General features: G+C 49.1%; 1 protein-coding gene across 2 annotated transcripts; it reads left to right on the plus strand.

The window, feature by feature from the left end:
- Window positions 1-633: 633 nt before the first annotated feature.
- Window positions 634-13,100, plus strand: fgf18a (fibroblast growth factor 18a). Of its 2 annotated transcripts, none has more exons than XM_027007165.2 (5): window positions 634-1,662; window positions 9,036-9,075; window positions 9,219-9,396; window positions 11,406-11,512; window positions 11,782-13,100. In XM_027007165.2, the coding sequence occupies exons 1-5, from the start codon at window positions 1,631-1,633 to the stop codon at window positions 12,049-12,051; spliced, it is 627 nt and encodes a 208-aa protein (XP_026862966.1). In that variant the 5' UTR covers window positions 634-1,630; the 3' UTR covers window positions 12,052-13,100. The 2 variants fall into 2 exon arrangements, with proteins under 2 accessions (XP_026862966.1, XP_026862967.1); XM_027007166.2 differs by having other exon boundaries at window positions 11,785-13,100.
- The last annotated feature ends 225 nt before the right edge of the window (window positions 13,101-13,325 follow it).

The following is a 13,325-nucleotide window of genomic DNA, read 5'->3' on the forward strand; positions in this document are numbered from 1 at the left end:
GGGGAACAGCTTGCCAGTAACACACCGCGAAAAGCACTAGCACGAAGCGGAGGAAATACGCTCCCCTGTCCTTATATTTTCCTCAGCCGTCTCGGTTTTGGTTTGTGAATGAACGGGGCAGAAGAGGAGGTGGCGCGGCTCCGGGGCTCCGTATGTCGCTCTTTAAGTGGACGCTTGTTTCAAGTGCACGGATAGCCTACCGATTCGCACGCGCAAAGGAATCTCCGAAAAGATCGCGCTTCCTTTTGACCTGAAAACCTCAGTTTCTGCAGCTGCTGTAGACTTTAGCTGGTTGCTGAAGGGGGCTGTAAACTTTCTCCATTAAAGAAAAAAATAAATAAATAAAAAGCTCGGATTGCATTTTTCCCTTTCAAACATTTTCGAGGTGATGTCATCGCCTTGTGTTTTTGGCCGGTATCGTGTCAGAGCTCCGGGAGACCCGCAGCCCGGCAGTCAGCACCGAGGCGCGCGCTGAAGTCCGGGAAATCAGGTGCAGAGAGCCGCTGTCACTTCCGCACTGTCGCGGGTGGCTGGACTCGCCACTCCGTCGCAGCTGTTCCTATTCTCCTTCACGCCCCCCCCCCCCCCGCTCTTTTCTCCTACTGTTCTTAACACTCTCCCTCCATCCTCTGAGCTGGACCGCTCCGGACTCTCCTACACTCGACCGGACACTGTCTCACAGTGTTCCCCGCGCAGCGGACTCTCTGACCCCGCCGAAAGGCGCAGCCATGACCGAGCCCGCATTACGGCACCCGACGTCCCTCGCGCCCCTGCCTGGTCTCCCCAGCGCACAGGTACTCTACCCCCCACGGCGCCTAACCTCGTCTTGTACGGCATAAAGCGCCCACCTTTGCTCGACCCTCTTCTTTTCTCCTCCGGTTATCGACCCGTCCCCCGCGTGCTTATGTTTGTTCTTTTCCGCCCTGGGGAATATATTAGTTTTAAAAAGACGTAGATCAGTCGTGCAGCATACTAAAAGTTAGCCACCGCTGTAAACTGGATAAGACTTCGAGGAGCAACTTTGTGAATGTAAAGCTCAAAGAACAGACCGAGAGGCGACTCGTAACGTACTTGGATTACTTGGCGCAAAAAAAAGGTTTCATTTCGAGTGTTTTGTCCCCAAGAAACTTGTGGGTGATCCCCACACCGGGAAAGTTTTACTGCCTTTCACGGAAGTCTCGCGAAGGCGCAGGTCTCCGCGGTGGATGAACTTCCCTTCACCTGTTCCCAGACCCTGGAGAATACAGCTGTTATGCCCTAACTCCGCTCCCCTCCTCCAGTGGAGTCTGCCCCGCCCATACCCGTTACCAACCGCGCAACCACAGCCGCCGTTACAGCCGCTAGCGTTTGTTGGTCACGGTGGCACGCTCACCGCCGCTAACCGTGCGCTCCTCACCACCACACCTCCTTCTCAAAAGGAAGCTATGCACGCCGCCGGTGCCAGCGGGAGCGTCCGCTGACCTCGTGACCTTTCCGTCCATCCGTCGGATTGCACAAGCTGTCATAAAACGGAGCGGATTCAACGGTGCTGACCCGGCGCGCGATTTTTTTTTTTCCAAGGCGCACAGTGCGACTCGGACGTACCGAGCGGACAGACGCGGAGCGACGTCGTGTCGCGGCGCAGGGAGCAATGTGGTCCTTTCTCTCCACGCTGGCTGTCTTGTAAGTCATTAATGTTTTGAATTACCTAATGCAGAATGACTGTAAATGCGCGTTAACACGAATCGTTTCCTAAACTGTAATACTTCAAATATTTACTCTATAAAAAGCTGTTTGGAATTACACGTTTTCTACACGCTTCACTTGAAATGACTAACTGGAAGTCTTGCATACATAATGATGAAATGACATCACTCCCTCTGGGTTACCATGGTCACAGATGTCAATCAGACATCCTCTCAGGTAAGAATGCCTCATCCAATGAAAATAAACTCCAGGAGCATGTTTGCAGGCCACTCCAAAAGTGCGCCTGCCACCCTCTTGATTTTGCTTTGCTTTTTGTCAGCTTCCTTCCCTTTCCACATGGCGGTCATCTTGAGGTGGTTATCATTCCTTTCTCCACCTGTGGACAGGACAGGGAAGGTGCTGATCTGCTGCGGGGAACAGCCAGTCGCCCTCCACCTCTGCCTCTCTCCCTCCAGAGCACTCAAATTATCTAATAGTGCTCAAAGATGTCTGAAGCAGCCGGCTGGGAGCTGGCACCTTATCTGCTCTCTGGGTAGCGTGAGCGGGCAAGCCCAGCCGACGTCTGCTAGAGCTCTGCAGCAGGAAACGGCCGCCACTTACAACACATCCACGCTTGGCACGGGCCGCCTGCTGGAGCTTACTGCCAGCTTCGCAGAATTGGTGGAGTCCTAGAAACAAACAGAGTTAAGTCTAGATATGCAGGGCAATGCGCGGAAAAAAGGCCTTTTGAAGGGCAGATGGGACAGGCATTAGTCTGAAGAAGGAAAAAAAAAATTGGAGCAAGTTGCCCATCTGAAAAGCTGTTCCGTATTCTAAAATGTAAGTGCCAAAGCAAAGACGCAGCCTCGTCGAGCATGTCTGAGGTTAACAGACCAGACGTGCTACCGAGAGGTCAGGTTAAGCTGGAGACAAAGTGCAGAGCAAAACGTGCGATAAATGGACTTTTGGGCTGTGGTGTCTGTGCACGTGCGTCTCTTTAGAGCACGGGACCGCAACACCACTGTGCGGCATGTGTATTAAAACCACAGCCACAAGACCTCAGTGCATGTGCACTCGCCAAACCCTTCCACACAGATGGGAGAGCCGCGAGATCCTTCTTTTTCTGCTTAACCCTTGTGTTCCGCGGCTCGCGGCTCTCGCGGCTCTCGCGTGTGCGATCCAGAGCCAGATACCTCTTACAGGACCCCGGCCTGTCTGGCAGACGGGAAAAGGGGCACTGTGTACTGTGGTACTGGTCATACACCGCAGGCTGATTAGCTGGGTTTTTCAGGGTCCTACCCGAAACAACCCTGCATGCGTTGTGGAGGACTGACTCCACTTGAAGGGGGCGTAGAGGGAAGAGTGTCTGGGGTGATCCGGGATGGAACTCCACCTGGGTGAGCTCGACTCCACACGCGAACGCCATTCGGACGAGTCCTGTCTCAGGTCTGGTGATGTCACGCCGCCTTGCTTGTCTTGGCTCACAACCACAGAACGCTGTAGAGTAAGAGCTCCCAGATACTCTTTCTCTTATTCCCCCCCCCCCCCCCACTCTCTCCGGCTGGCTGCGGACTCGCTGTGGTCTGGGAGGGACAGGGAGAATCCAGAGTTGCAGCAGAGAAGGATTTTTCCCCCCCCCCCCGACTCTTCTCCCTTTTTCTTCTTTCGAGGTTATCCCCCTCTCAGCGTAACAGCCTTGTTTGAACAGCTGAGAATTCTTACCGCGCTCAGAACTATTTTCACCTGTGCTGCCCAAGCTGGCAGGTACATGAAGCTCGCGCGCACACACAGACACACAACCGCAGCAGCGGTCAGCCAGGACCCAGCAGGCAGCACGCCTGTGAGCAGGACGTATAAATATGGCGATAGCATGCATGAATGCCCTTATGACAGGAATAACACCCTGTGCACACCAGCCAGACGTCACACAGTAAGAGGCACAGTAACTGCACATCAGTGCAGATGATTAGTACACTTATGGAATATGTGTGCTGGCAATGCGTACTATGAGAATGTCTGGAGTAAAATGTATGCAGAGGTACACATGCATGAGTATACCTGAAGTTGTGCAGACAAGGCCATAGTTTACATACATGTATCTCTAGATTTTATAGACAGATACCCATGGGGCAGTGGTACCTCAGTGGCTTGACTAGTACTCAGAAGGTTGTTAGTTCAAGTCCCACCACTGCCAAGTTGCCACTGTTGGGCCCCTGAGCAAGACCCTTAACCCTTAAATGCTCAAGCTGTATTCAGTCATAATTGTAAGTTGCTTTGGATAAAAGCGTCAGGTAAATGCCATAAATGTAGATTTTACTGTGTAGGGAAAGTGTAGGTGTATAGGCTGCCAGTAAACATACCAAACAAAACAGCATACTGGAACAATCGGGCCTAACGCATACGGAATGCGGCAACATACAAGCAGTGTTTGTAGATGGAAGTATGGTGCCCATATGGTTTGAGCCACAGGGAGTCAACATTGTTTGGCACGCAGGGCGCACTTTTGTATATTGAGGTAGTGTGCCTATATATGCAATTACTAGCAATGGGTATGCAGCAGATGCTTGCCAGCAGCGAGACTTACCCAGACAGCACGAATCAATGCACAGGCAGTATGCGTACACACGCAAGCAGCAGCAGTCGAAGCCCAACCTGCATGTACAGATGTGCGCAGGCCTTTGTGAGCCACTGCGTTACTGGCCGCAGGTGCAGGGCTGGCTGACAGATGCAGGAGGTGGCCGTCCAGCACCTGGCTGGCGCACTCTGCTGCCCGTGTGGTCTACAGGTGCAGGAGCAGGTCGCGCAGGTGCACGCCGGACCACAGACACGCAGGGCAGTCCATCAGCACATACCTCTGCTCGCTCCATGTACGCCCGGTCCCAGGCTGGCGCGTTCCCAGGGTGCGGACATATTGAACCAGTCTGCGCAGATGTAAGCCCGGGGGGGGTTCGTCCTGGGTCAGCTTGCTAAGGGAAGACAAGTGAGACATACCGCAAGACATACAGAGACCGCTGTCCTGCAAAAAGGAAGAAAGACCATAAAATATATAGACACACACGCATCCTGTGCTGTTCAACTCCACTGGCAGTTTCCAGTTATACAAGGCGGGTGCAGGTACTCGGGAGCAGCCAGAATGCAAACACACACACACACACACACACACACACACACACACACACAGGGCCAGTATGGGACCACGTGAGGACAGGATGAATCAGTTCGGCTTGTTATGGGAAAAACGGTCAATTCATTCCAGTTCATTCAGACAATTTTCCAGCATCACCATTCAAATATCTGAAGCAGTTGTCTGCCTCTGCCTCGCTTGGACGTCCTCTCCTTAATCTGGTTCTGCATTCAACTAGCTCTCTGTCTCTCTCAGTAGGAGAGTCCCAAGGTGAAAGGTCAGGAGTGAAATAAAGGAAGAGAAATAAGAGAGAGAGAGAGAGAGAGAGAGAGAGAGAGAGAGAGAGAGAGCACAAGACTGAAATAAGGGAGAGTGGAATTGACAAAACAGACAAGAGGATTTGGTTTTAGCGAGCAACAATGTTTGCTGGAAGGATCGGTTGTGGAGGGACCACTGAACCACACTCTACTGTGTGTGTGTGGACATTTATATTTATGTACGTGGTTTGTTGGATTGCTTAATAGGTTGCAATCCACAAACATCTCACAGAGCTACACAAACGGGGCAATACGTTATTGCTGTGTAAGGTACTTGTATTACATCTGTGTATAAAGTGTTTCATTGCCATATGAAATGACATAATCTAATGATATTAGATAAACATCACTGTCTTCTAAAAAAGACCACCAGGAACAGCTGAAGTTGTTAGGAATTTGTCATCACACTCCTAACAAAAAGAGAACCGTTTACATATGGTCTCAGGAAAGTAAACGTTCCAAGACCAGGTAATGACCAAAAAAAACAGAATCCTTTGACAAAGGATCCATATGGAATTGCCTCCATGTTAAAAGTATTTTTGTTGACGTTCCAAATCCCTTACAGACCAAATGGGATTTTCTTCATGCTCAGATGGAACCGTTTAAATTGAATAGTGCTCTATTTTTAAAATATCAGCACATTAAAAAGCCACGCAGCTGCTACATACACTGGATATTAAAACAGCTGTTCTGAATAAAGCAGATATTGTAATAAGTAGTCAAATGTTCTGACTAAGGCAGCTCGCAGTGAGAGCTCAGTGGGAGGACTGGGACAGTGTTTATTCACAGGCCGGCCACTGGGACAGACACGCGGCCGCGTTAGCGCACAGGTACACGTTCCATATTGGACTGGTTTGCTGAGAGATTTGCTTGATTGCTCTGAGATCAGAATGAGCGTTTCTGTAGAATACAGTCTAATTCTGTAAGTGTTGGGAAGATGCACCAGTCCTTTTGGGATATGGAGGGATTTCACCAGCAGTCGGCAACGTAGAGGAATACGGGTGGTCTTCGTGGCTGCAGGGTATAATGTTTGATGTAGCAACACGGTTCTTAGACATGAGGGGCTGATCTAGGATCAGCCTACGGTCTAGAAAGGATGTCAGCGGGTACAGCAGGTTGTGTAGAAAAGGGTGTGATGTGAGAAGTAATTTGTGTGTTTTTATGTTCTTCATTAAAGATGTATTGAAGGGAGTAGATGTGTGTGTGTTTTTGCTGCAGCTGCCAGCTGCCCAGGCTGTTTCCACCTCTCCCTTATTTCTCTCTCTCTCTCTCTCTTTATCTCTTTCTCTCATATCTCTTCATGGCTGACACAGAATGGGGGAGTCTTCCCTTTCTCCTAACACCAGACAGAGAAACAAGAGAGAGGAAGGGAGAGGAGAGAGAGATTAAAAAACGACAGGATGAGAAACACGTTCGGCTCCTTTCACATCACATTCCACGGTCTTTTGGAGCATCTCCTTGTGTTTTTCGACAATTCTCCACGTCTCCACTGACCCCTGTGGAAGTGATGTCATAACAAGGTGTTCATTTTCGGATGTAAACAAGTAACCGGCTCTGGCGGAGTCATACGGCGTAAATCACGGACTACCGGCTTATCGCCATTGCACAAATATAATAAATATCCTTCTGCAGCCACAGCCCAGCCACAATTCAGAGAGATTATATCGTCAGTGACTAGGAATCTCCCAGTGGTAACTGCCTAGGTGCCCTATTGCGTCAGTGATCAGTGAGAAAAGGCCTGGATGGGAGTGTGAGAGAATTCCTGGATTCTCACCAAGGCAGCACTGCTGGAATTGCAGGGCTTCTTAAGGACATCCACGGGCTCCCTCCCTCACACACACACACACACACACACACACACACACACACACACACACACACACACACACACACACACACACACGGGCTCTCTATCATAAAGGGGTTAGGAGGTAACAAGTAGGGAGGGAAAAAGGAAATGACAATAAACTTGTTTGTTTCTGTATTTTTGTTCCTTACTGGCCGTGTGAGTCGACTCCCAGCGCACCACGCCACCCAGACAGGGAGCCACAAGAGACAGAGATGGAGAGGGCTAGGGAAAGAAGTGAAACAGAGACTAGGGACCTTCTCGCTGAACTACCTGCCAGTTTCTGGGTGTACAGTGAGATGAACGACAAACAAGTGAGGTCAGAGACAACAGGAGAGAGAGTGGGGAGAGAGAAAGAGAAGGGGAGCGTGACTTCTGATGATGGCATGTTTCTGTGTAATAGGCTGCCAGGCACAGGGCGGTGGGATTATGTGATCAGTCTCAGGTTTTTTTTTTCCTCTCGTGGTGGGCAGATCAGACATTTAAACGGGGGAACACCCATCTCTGGAGCACACTTACGCGCACATACAGAACACCACAGAACACGTGTGCACACTCACAGTGCGCACAACACACATCCCTGGAGCCCCACCAGCCCCATTGGCACACACACTCCGATACACTTCATTAGAGTGCAGAGCGAGCCCTTCCCATGCCTGACTGGAGCCCATCTCAGCGGGACAGGACGTAGAAAGCTGATCTGGGATCAGTGTACTCCTGCTCTGTTCTGATCCCAGATCTCAGTAAGACAGGACGTGGAAAGCTGATCTGGGATCAGTGTATTCCTGCTCGCTTCTGATCCACCGTGTGCTAAGACAGTGTTTCCCAACCCAGTGCACATTTTTGATCCATCCGGGTCCCAGCACAGCCACACCAGATATTCCGTGTTCTTAATTGCTGGGTCAGGACCCTGAGAGCTGGGTCAGGAAACATTACATTAAAACATCAAAGCCAACATTAAGTCAGATGTAAGAAACGTTAGCAACATGCCAAATTTGGTACGGATAGAAGTTACGACAGCAGGTCTAGCGCAACGTTACCAGTAATGGGGAAGTTATGATGCTGGGCCTGAGGAGAATTACAGTACCTACAAACCTGCCCAGGATTTACACAGTCTGACCTGCTTCTGAAAAGAAAACTCCTGACCTGCAAGTGCCACAGGATGGGAAAAAGTGTAAAAAGGTTGGAGGGGTACTAGGACCATGAGCAGTGAGCCATTGTGCTTCCTTTCAGAGACTGCACATGTCACTTTCATCAACTTACATGCAAACCTAGTAGCTGAACTGATAATATGTATAATGTGTCTGCTATTGTCTAGTACTGGGGGGGGGGGCTTGCTACGAATTGTCTTCTTTGCAGACTGTCTATAGTGCCTTGATGTGTGTTGTCTGCCTGGAATTTCTACAGAAATAGCATCAGGACCACTTCATCAGCTTTTAAAAAGAAGCTTTTAACTTGCCTGCTTTTCAGAGTGCTTCTTTGATAACTTTGACTTCTGGCATGCCGTCTGGCATTTGAAGCCCAGCTGTTCAGACACCGAGCTCTGAGGAGAACCCATCAGTGGCCGAGCAGGAGACTCACTTCAGACGTTCCCTCTCAACAAATGGTGCTTGCATGAGCCCATAGTTTCCAAGTTTCCCGGCAAACACGAGTTGTGCTTCAAAATGTCAACTTTTTCCTCTGCCGAAGTGGGGAGATTAAAGATGGCAGACGGAGCAGTAAGGAGAGCCCGGCTCCGTCCAAAATCACGGCATGCTCCCTCTCCCGTTCAGTGGAGATGAACAGGGAGATTAGCACTCGTTTACTGTTTATGACAGAATCACCCTTCAACTACCCAGGAGGTAGAAAAAGGAGTTGTAAGCTTACTGTTTAGGACTTCGCAACCCTGGTAAGATCTAGCCAAACTGTCCCGGGGGAGGACGACGGCAAGGGGCACCAGTTGGGGCAGAACCAGAGGCGCGAGGCAGAGATGACCAGCTAGACTGTGGACTGTATTCCTGGATTTGAATGCATTGCAGACAGGGGGGGGAACAGTTCTTCATTCTTATGACCTTCTTCATTCTTCTGACCTTTCTGTTCCCAGGTGTATCCAGATGATGCTGGTGATGTGCAATCCTCTGCAGGTGAGTATGAGAGGTTCTTTTTGGTGTTGCAAGTGACCCGTACAAGGACACAACACATACGTGTGTGTTTGTGCGTGTGCACACGTGCACTTCTGTCCCTGCGGGAATAAAACGTGCGTTGACGTACGCCTCTGTCCCTGCAGGTGTTCGGAGTTGACGGTGTAAACTTCAGCGTGCACGTGGAGAATCAGACTCGTGCACGAGACCCCATGAGCCGTCGCCAGCCGCGCGTCTACCAGCTCTACAGCCGCACCAGCTGCAAGCACGTGCAGGTTCTGGGCCGCAAGATCAGCGCCCGGGGCGAGGATGGAGACAAATTCGGTAAGAACCCGCGCGCACACACTCACACACACACAAAGTTTCTAGTCAAGTCCAACTGCTCTGAATACCGCTGACTCTCCATCTGCCCTTCGTTCTGGGTCTTATCTCTTTTGCTCATTCTCTCCCCTTTGCTGTCTGACGCACTGTCTTGGCCTTTTTTCTGTACAGGAAAGGGCAAAAAAGTAATATGATAGAAAGGAAAAGTATCCATCTGCAGGCAAGATGTTGGCAAACAGACTAGAAGACAAATATGAGCTTGCTTATTCTGTGGTACAGACAGAAAGACAGACACACACACACGTAGAAGAAAAAGGTAGTGAGGAACTTGTGTGTGGAAAACAAAGAGCTCGGTGACCTGCTGCCACAGTGGTTCGGCAAGGAGGGGGAGGGAAGCCTGAAGGAGAGCGAGAGTGCACCCAGTCAGCTCAGGGTGATGGAGTGCTACATCTCCATCTCCTCATTGATCTTTCCATTGATCCCGTGTTCCACCCGTGGGCTCTCCTTCAGCGGTTTTAAAACAGCACACCCAGTTCACCCCCCACTCCCTCCTTCTTCCACTTTTGTAGACATACTCATCCACCTTCATCTTGCATCCCGTTTCCCTCCGTCCGTCCGTCAGTCAATCCCCCCCCCCCCCCAAGACCTTCAGAATGCCACATAACACCCCACAAAGCCACACAATCAATGGAGGAAGCTGAAAGATGATCCGTACCCATATCCGAGTGACTGGCACGGGCTCACTTACGCGCGTACGTCCACGCAGGGCGCCGTGCTATGGCTCCGTGTGGATTGTGGGGTGTTTTGGTTTGTTTTTATTTGCAGTTTTCTTAACTTAATTCAGTTATGGCAGGTAATAAACAAACACAGGCGGGACACGGAGAGAGTGGGAGGAGACAGAGGAGCTGGAAGGGAAGCGCAATGGGAGGGATGAAAGCAGCGACGACAGAAAGAGCTTATTGATTTATAATGACCCCTGTGCTCGTTAAGGTCATCTAGCAACCATTTTAGGGCTTTATCTTTAAACAGCCCCCCCCGTGAAACTCACATGCACGCACACACACATGCACAGAAGGCACTTAGTAAATGACTTTAATATGAAGTTATACCCTTGGGAGGAAAATACATTTATGTATATTATATAATAGTTGACATAACCTGCACAGGTCAGAAACACACGATAAAAGATCAAATGGTCACGGCCAGTCAATACTGAAGCGGAATTGAACTGACCCGGGCAAACGTAACGGTTATCAGTGATTGTGCCTACCAGGGAAGTGAGTGTCAGTCACACAGGGGTTTGATCTGCTTAAACGTTCCAGGCTTGCTCTCTCTCTCAAGCTTCTGACAGTGTTAATGTCAATGGTAGAAGTAAAAAATTAGACTCACAGCTGTTCTGTTTCATTGTGTGTGTATGTACAGTTCTTATAATCCTTGCCTAAACCATTCGGAAAATCTATTATTGTTAAAATATCAGAACAGATTGATTTGTGTAAAAATTAACACATTAATACTTTAATTTTAATGTGACTTTTTCATGGCTTTAGTTCTTTAGTGTATATCATGCATCATAAAACTCTAAATTGAGGTCATTTTTTAACCTAAGAAAATAACTTCTGAAATGCTAAAAGACCCTCATCTATCTGCACCGGCATATGTTTATCATTCAAGTTTCCATTCAAACGAGCCAAAACATTTCTCAGAAACTGAATATCGCTTAGTGGCTGTACGTATGTAACTATAGTTACAAAGCAATGCATGTTTGCCATGTGACTAGAAGTTAGCAACTAGCACTAATAGTCTAAAAGAAGACCGCGCTCATTTACCAAGAGCAATCTCCATAGACACAGATATTTAAATGTATTAGCCTTTACGCTAAATGTCAGCATGTCATCCAAGATAGACTGGTTTGCTCCGTTTCTACACCAAGTTAAAAACAGAACGCAACTGGCATAGTACTTTTCTTTTGTAATGTCCATATGTCTGTGTGTGTCTCTCTGTCCCTTACCAAGCCCAGCTCGTAGTGGAGACAGACACCTTTGGTAGCCAGGTGCGCATCAGGGGGAAGGAGACCAACTACTACCTGTGCATGAATCGCAAAGGCAAACTAGTCGGAAAGGTGACCCATTCTCTATGATGGCTACGGGGTTCTCAATTCATTATTCGCATGAGGTGTTTGAGTTTGGTACAAACTGACAGCTGTTTATTCGCCCCGCCCCCTGTTTAAATGTGTGTGTATGGACTTGCCGTGTTTGTTGCGTCTCTCTGTCTGTCTGTGTGTGTGTGTGTGTGTGTGTGTGTGTGTGTGTGTGTGTGTGTGTGTGTGTGTGTGTGTGTGTGTGTGTGTGTGTGTGTGTGTGTGTGTCCTGTTGTGCATTTGGATCCCAGAAGGCCAGCAATCGTAGTTCAGAGTGCGTCTTTGTGGAGATGGTGCTTGAGAACAACTACACGGCGCTAATGTCCGCCCGCTACACGGGCTGGTACGTGGGCTTCACCAAGAGGGGGCGCCCTCGCCGCGGCCCGCACACACTCCTCAACCAGCAGGACGTTCACTTCATGAAGCGGCTCCCCCCGGGCGAGCAGCCGGACCACACGCCGTTCCGGTTCACCACCGTCAGCAAGCGCAGCAAGAGGGTTCGAGCGGCGCGGCCGCGCTAGCACCCGCCGACCCGCTGTGGCACGCTGCCCCAGAGCCTAAGACTCCACTGTCTCTCTACAGGACCACGCCAATGTTATTTAAAACCAGGGCCCAGTCAATAAAGAGACAGACCGAAAACTATAGTCCTGCTTTTAGGACCTCGCTCACGACAACTACAGGGACCTGATGCCAGTAGGACGTTCTACCCGGTGTGACTCGGTAACAGACAATGCCAGCCGTGGAACGCTTTCTGTTCAAAGCATCAGTTATGTTGTACTGTGGTATCCTCCAGCAAAGGGGATCTAAACTGGATCTATCAGCTATTATACCAAAAAACATTTGTTAAAAAGTGCTATTAAGTACCAGAGCCCTGACATAGCCTGGTGCTAGCATCTTCAACCAAGCCCAACCTGACACGAGTGGTACCACTTACTGCAACGAGCTCTAGTCACTTTCTGTGGTCTAAGCAAGCAAAAAATAAAGAAAAAAATTAATATTTTTTAAAAAGCCAATTGTAAAAACTAACAGCCCTCAGTGCAGTGTGCAGGGGGGACCCTGACCCAGTAGCCTACTAACCCAGCCATTTGCTCCGGCCACTTCATGAGAGGGGATTTCTCCATCCCACAGAACAGGGAAAAACATTCCTGTAAAACTAGACTGGATCTTGGCTGAGAGAGGAGAACAGATCCCTCTGGAATCCTGTAGAGGGTGTTAAGAAGGGGAGTGAGGGACTGAACTGAGGAACTTTACAGGACTATGGGGTGGAGAATAGGAGAGGCTACAACTGCAATCTCCCTTACCTGAAAGCTATTATGAATTTAAGACTGGGTGTGTGCATGAGAAAGAACGTTTCAAGTTGCACCAAAGACCATAATGGATGCTACCACGGCTGTCTTTGCAGAATACCTTTGCGTAGGTGACCTTGAGAGAGAGAGAGAGAGAAAGAAAAAAAAAAGAAAAAAAAACAACAAAAAAACACCTACCTTTGGCTGGAAGAACCTACTAAAACTGGAATGTAATGGTAAAATAAAATAAATTAATTTAAAAAAAAAAAAAAAAAAAAAAAAAAGACCACCATGGAACTCCTTTAAAAGTTGCACCAAAAACTAACAACCAAAGACAGCCGAAGACCAAGACTGACCACGACGAGCCCCACACCCCAGAAGTGTTGGACCCACCAGCCAATTAGACAACAGCACTTGCTAGCGGGACCGCGAGGGGCAGAGTCTTCTCTTTATATCCATGTTGCTATTGAAACGACACAAGGAGCAACGTTCCCAATTGGTTTCCAATC

This window comes from Electrophorus electricus, chromosome 2, assembly GCF_013358815.1.
Source record: "Electrophorus electricus isolate fEleEle1 chromosome 2, fEleEle1.pri, whole genome shotgun sequence".
In the NCBI taxonomy this organism is placed as follows: domain Eukaryota; kingdom Metazoa; phylum Chordata; class Actinopteri; order Gymnotiformes; family Gymnotidae; genus Electrophorus; species Electrophorus electricus.

What these genes read in the sequence shown, in the direction of transcription:
- fgf18a (XM_027007165.2), top strand. Translation starts at nt 1,631, where the DNA reads ATGTGGTCCTTTCTCTCCACGCTGGCTGTCTT. An exon ending in CTCTCCACGCTGGCTGTCTT is followed by an intron (nt 1,663 to 9,035) that starts GTAAGTCATTAA and finishes TTCTGTTCCCAG; the next exon opens with GTGTATCCAGATGATGCTGG. An exon ending in TGATGTGCAATCCTCTGCAG is followed by an intron (nt 9,076 to 9,218) that starts GTGAGTATGAGA and finishes CTGTCCCTGCAG; the next exon opens with GTGTTCGGAGTTGACGGTGT.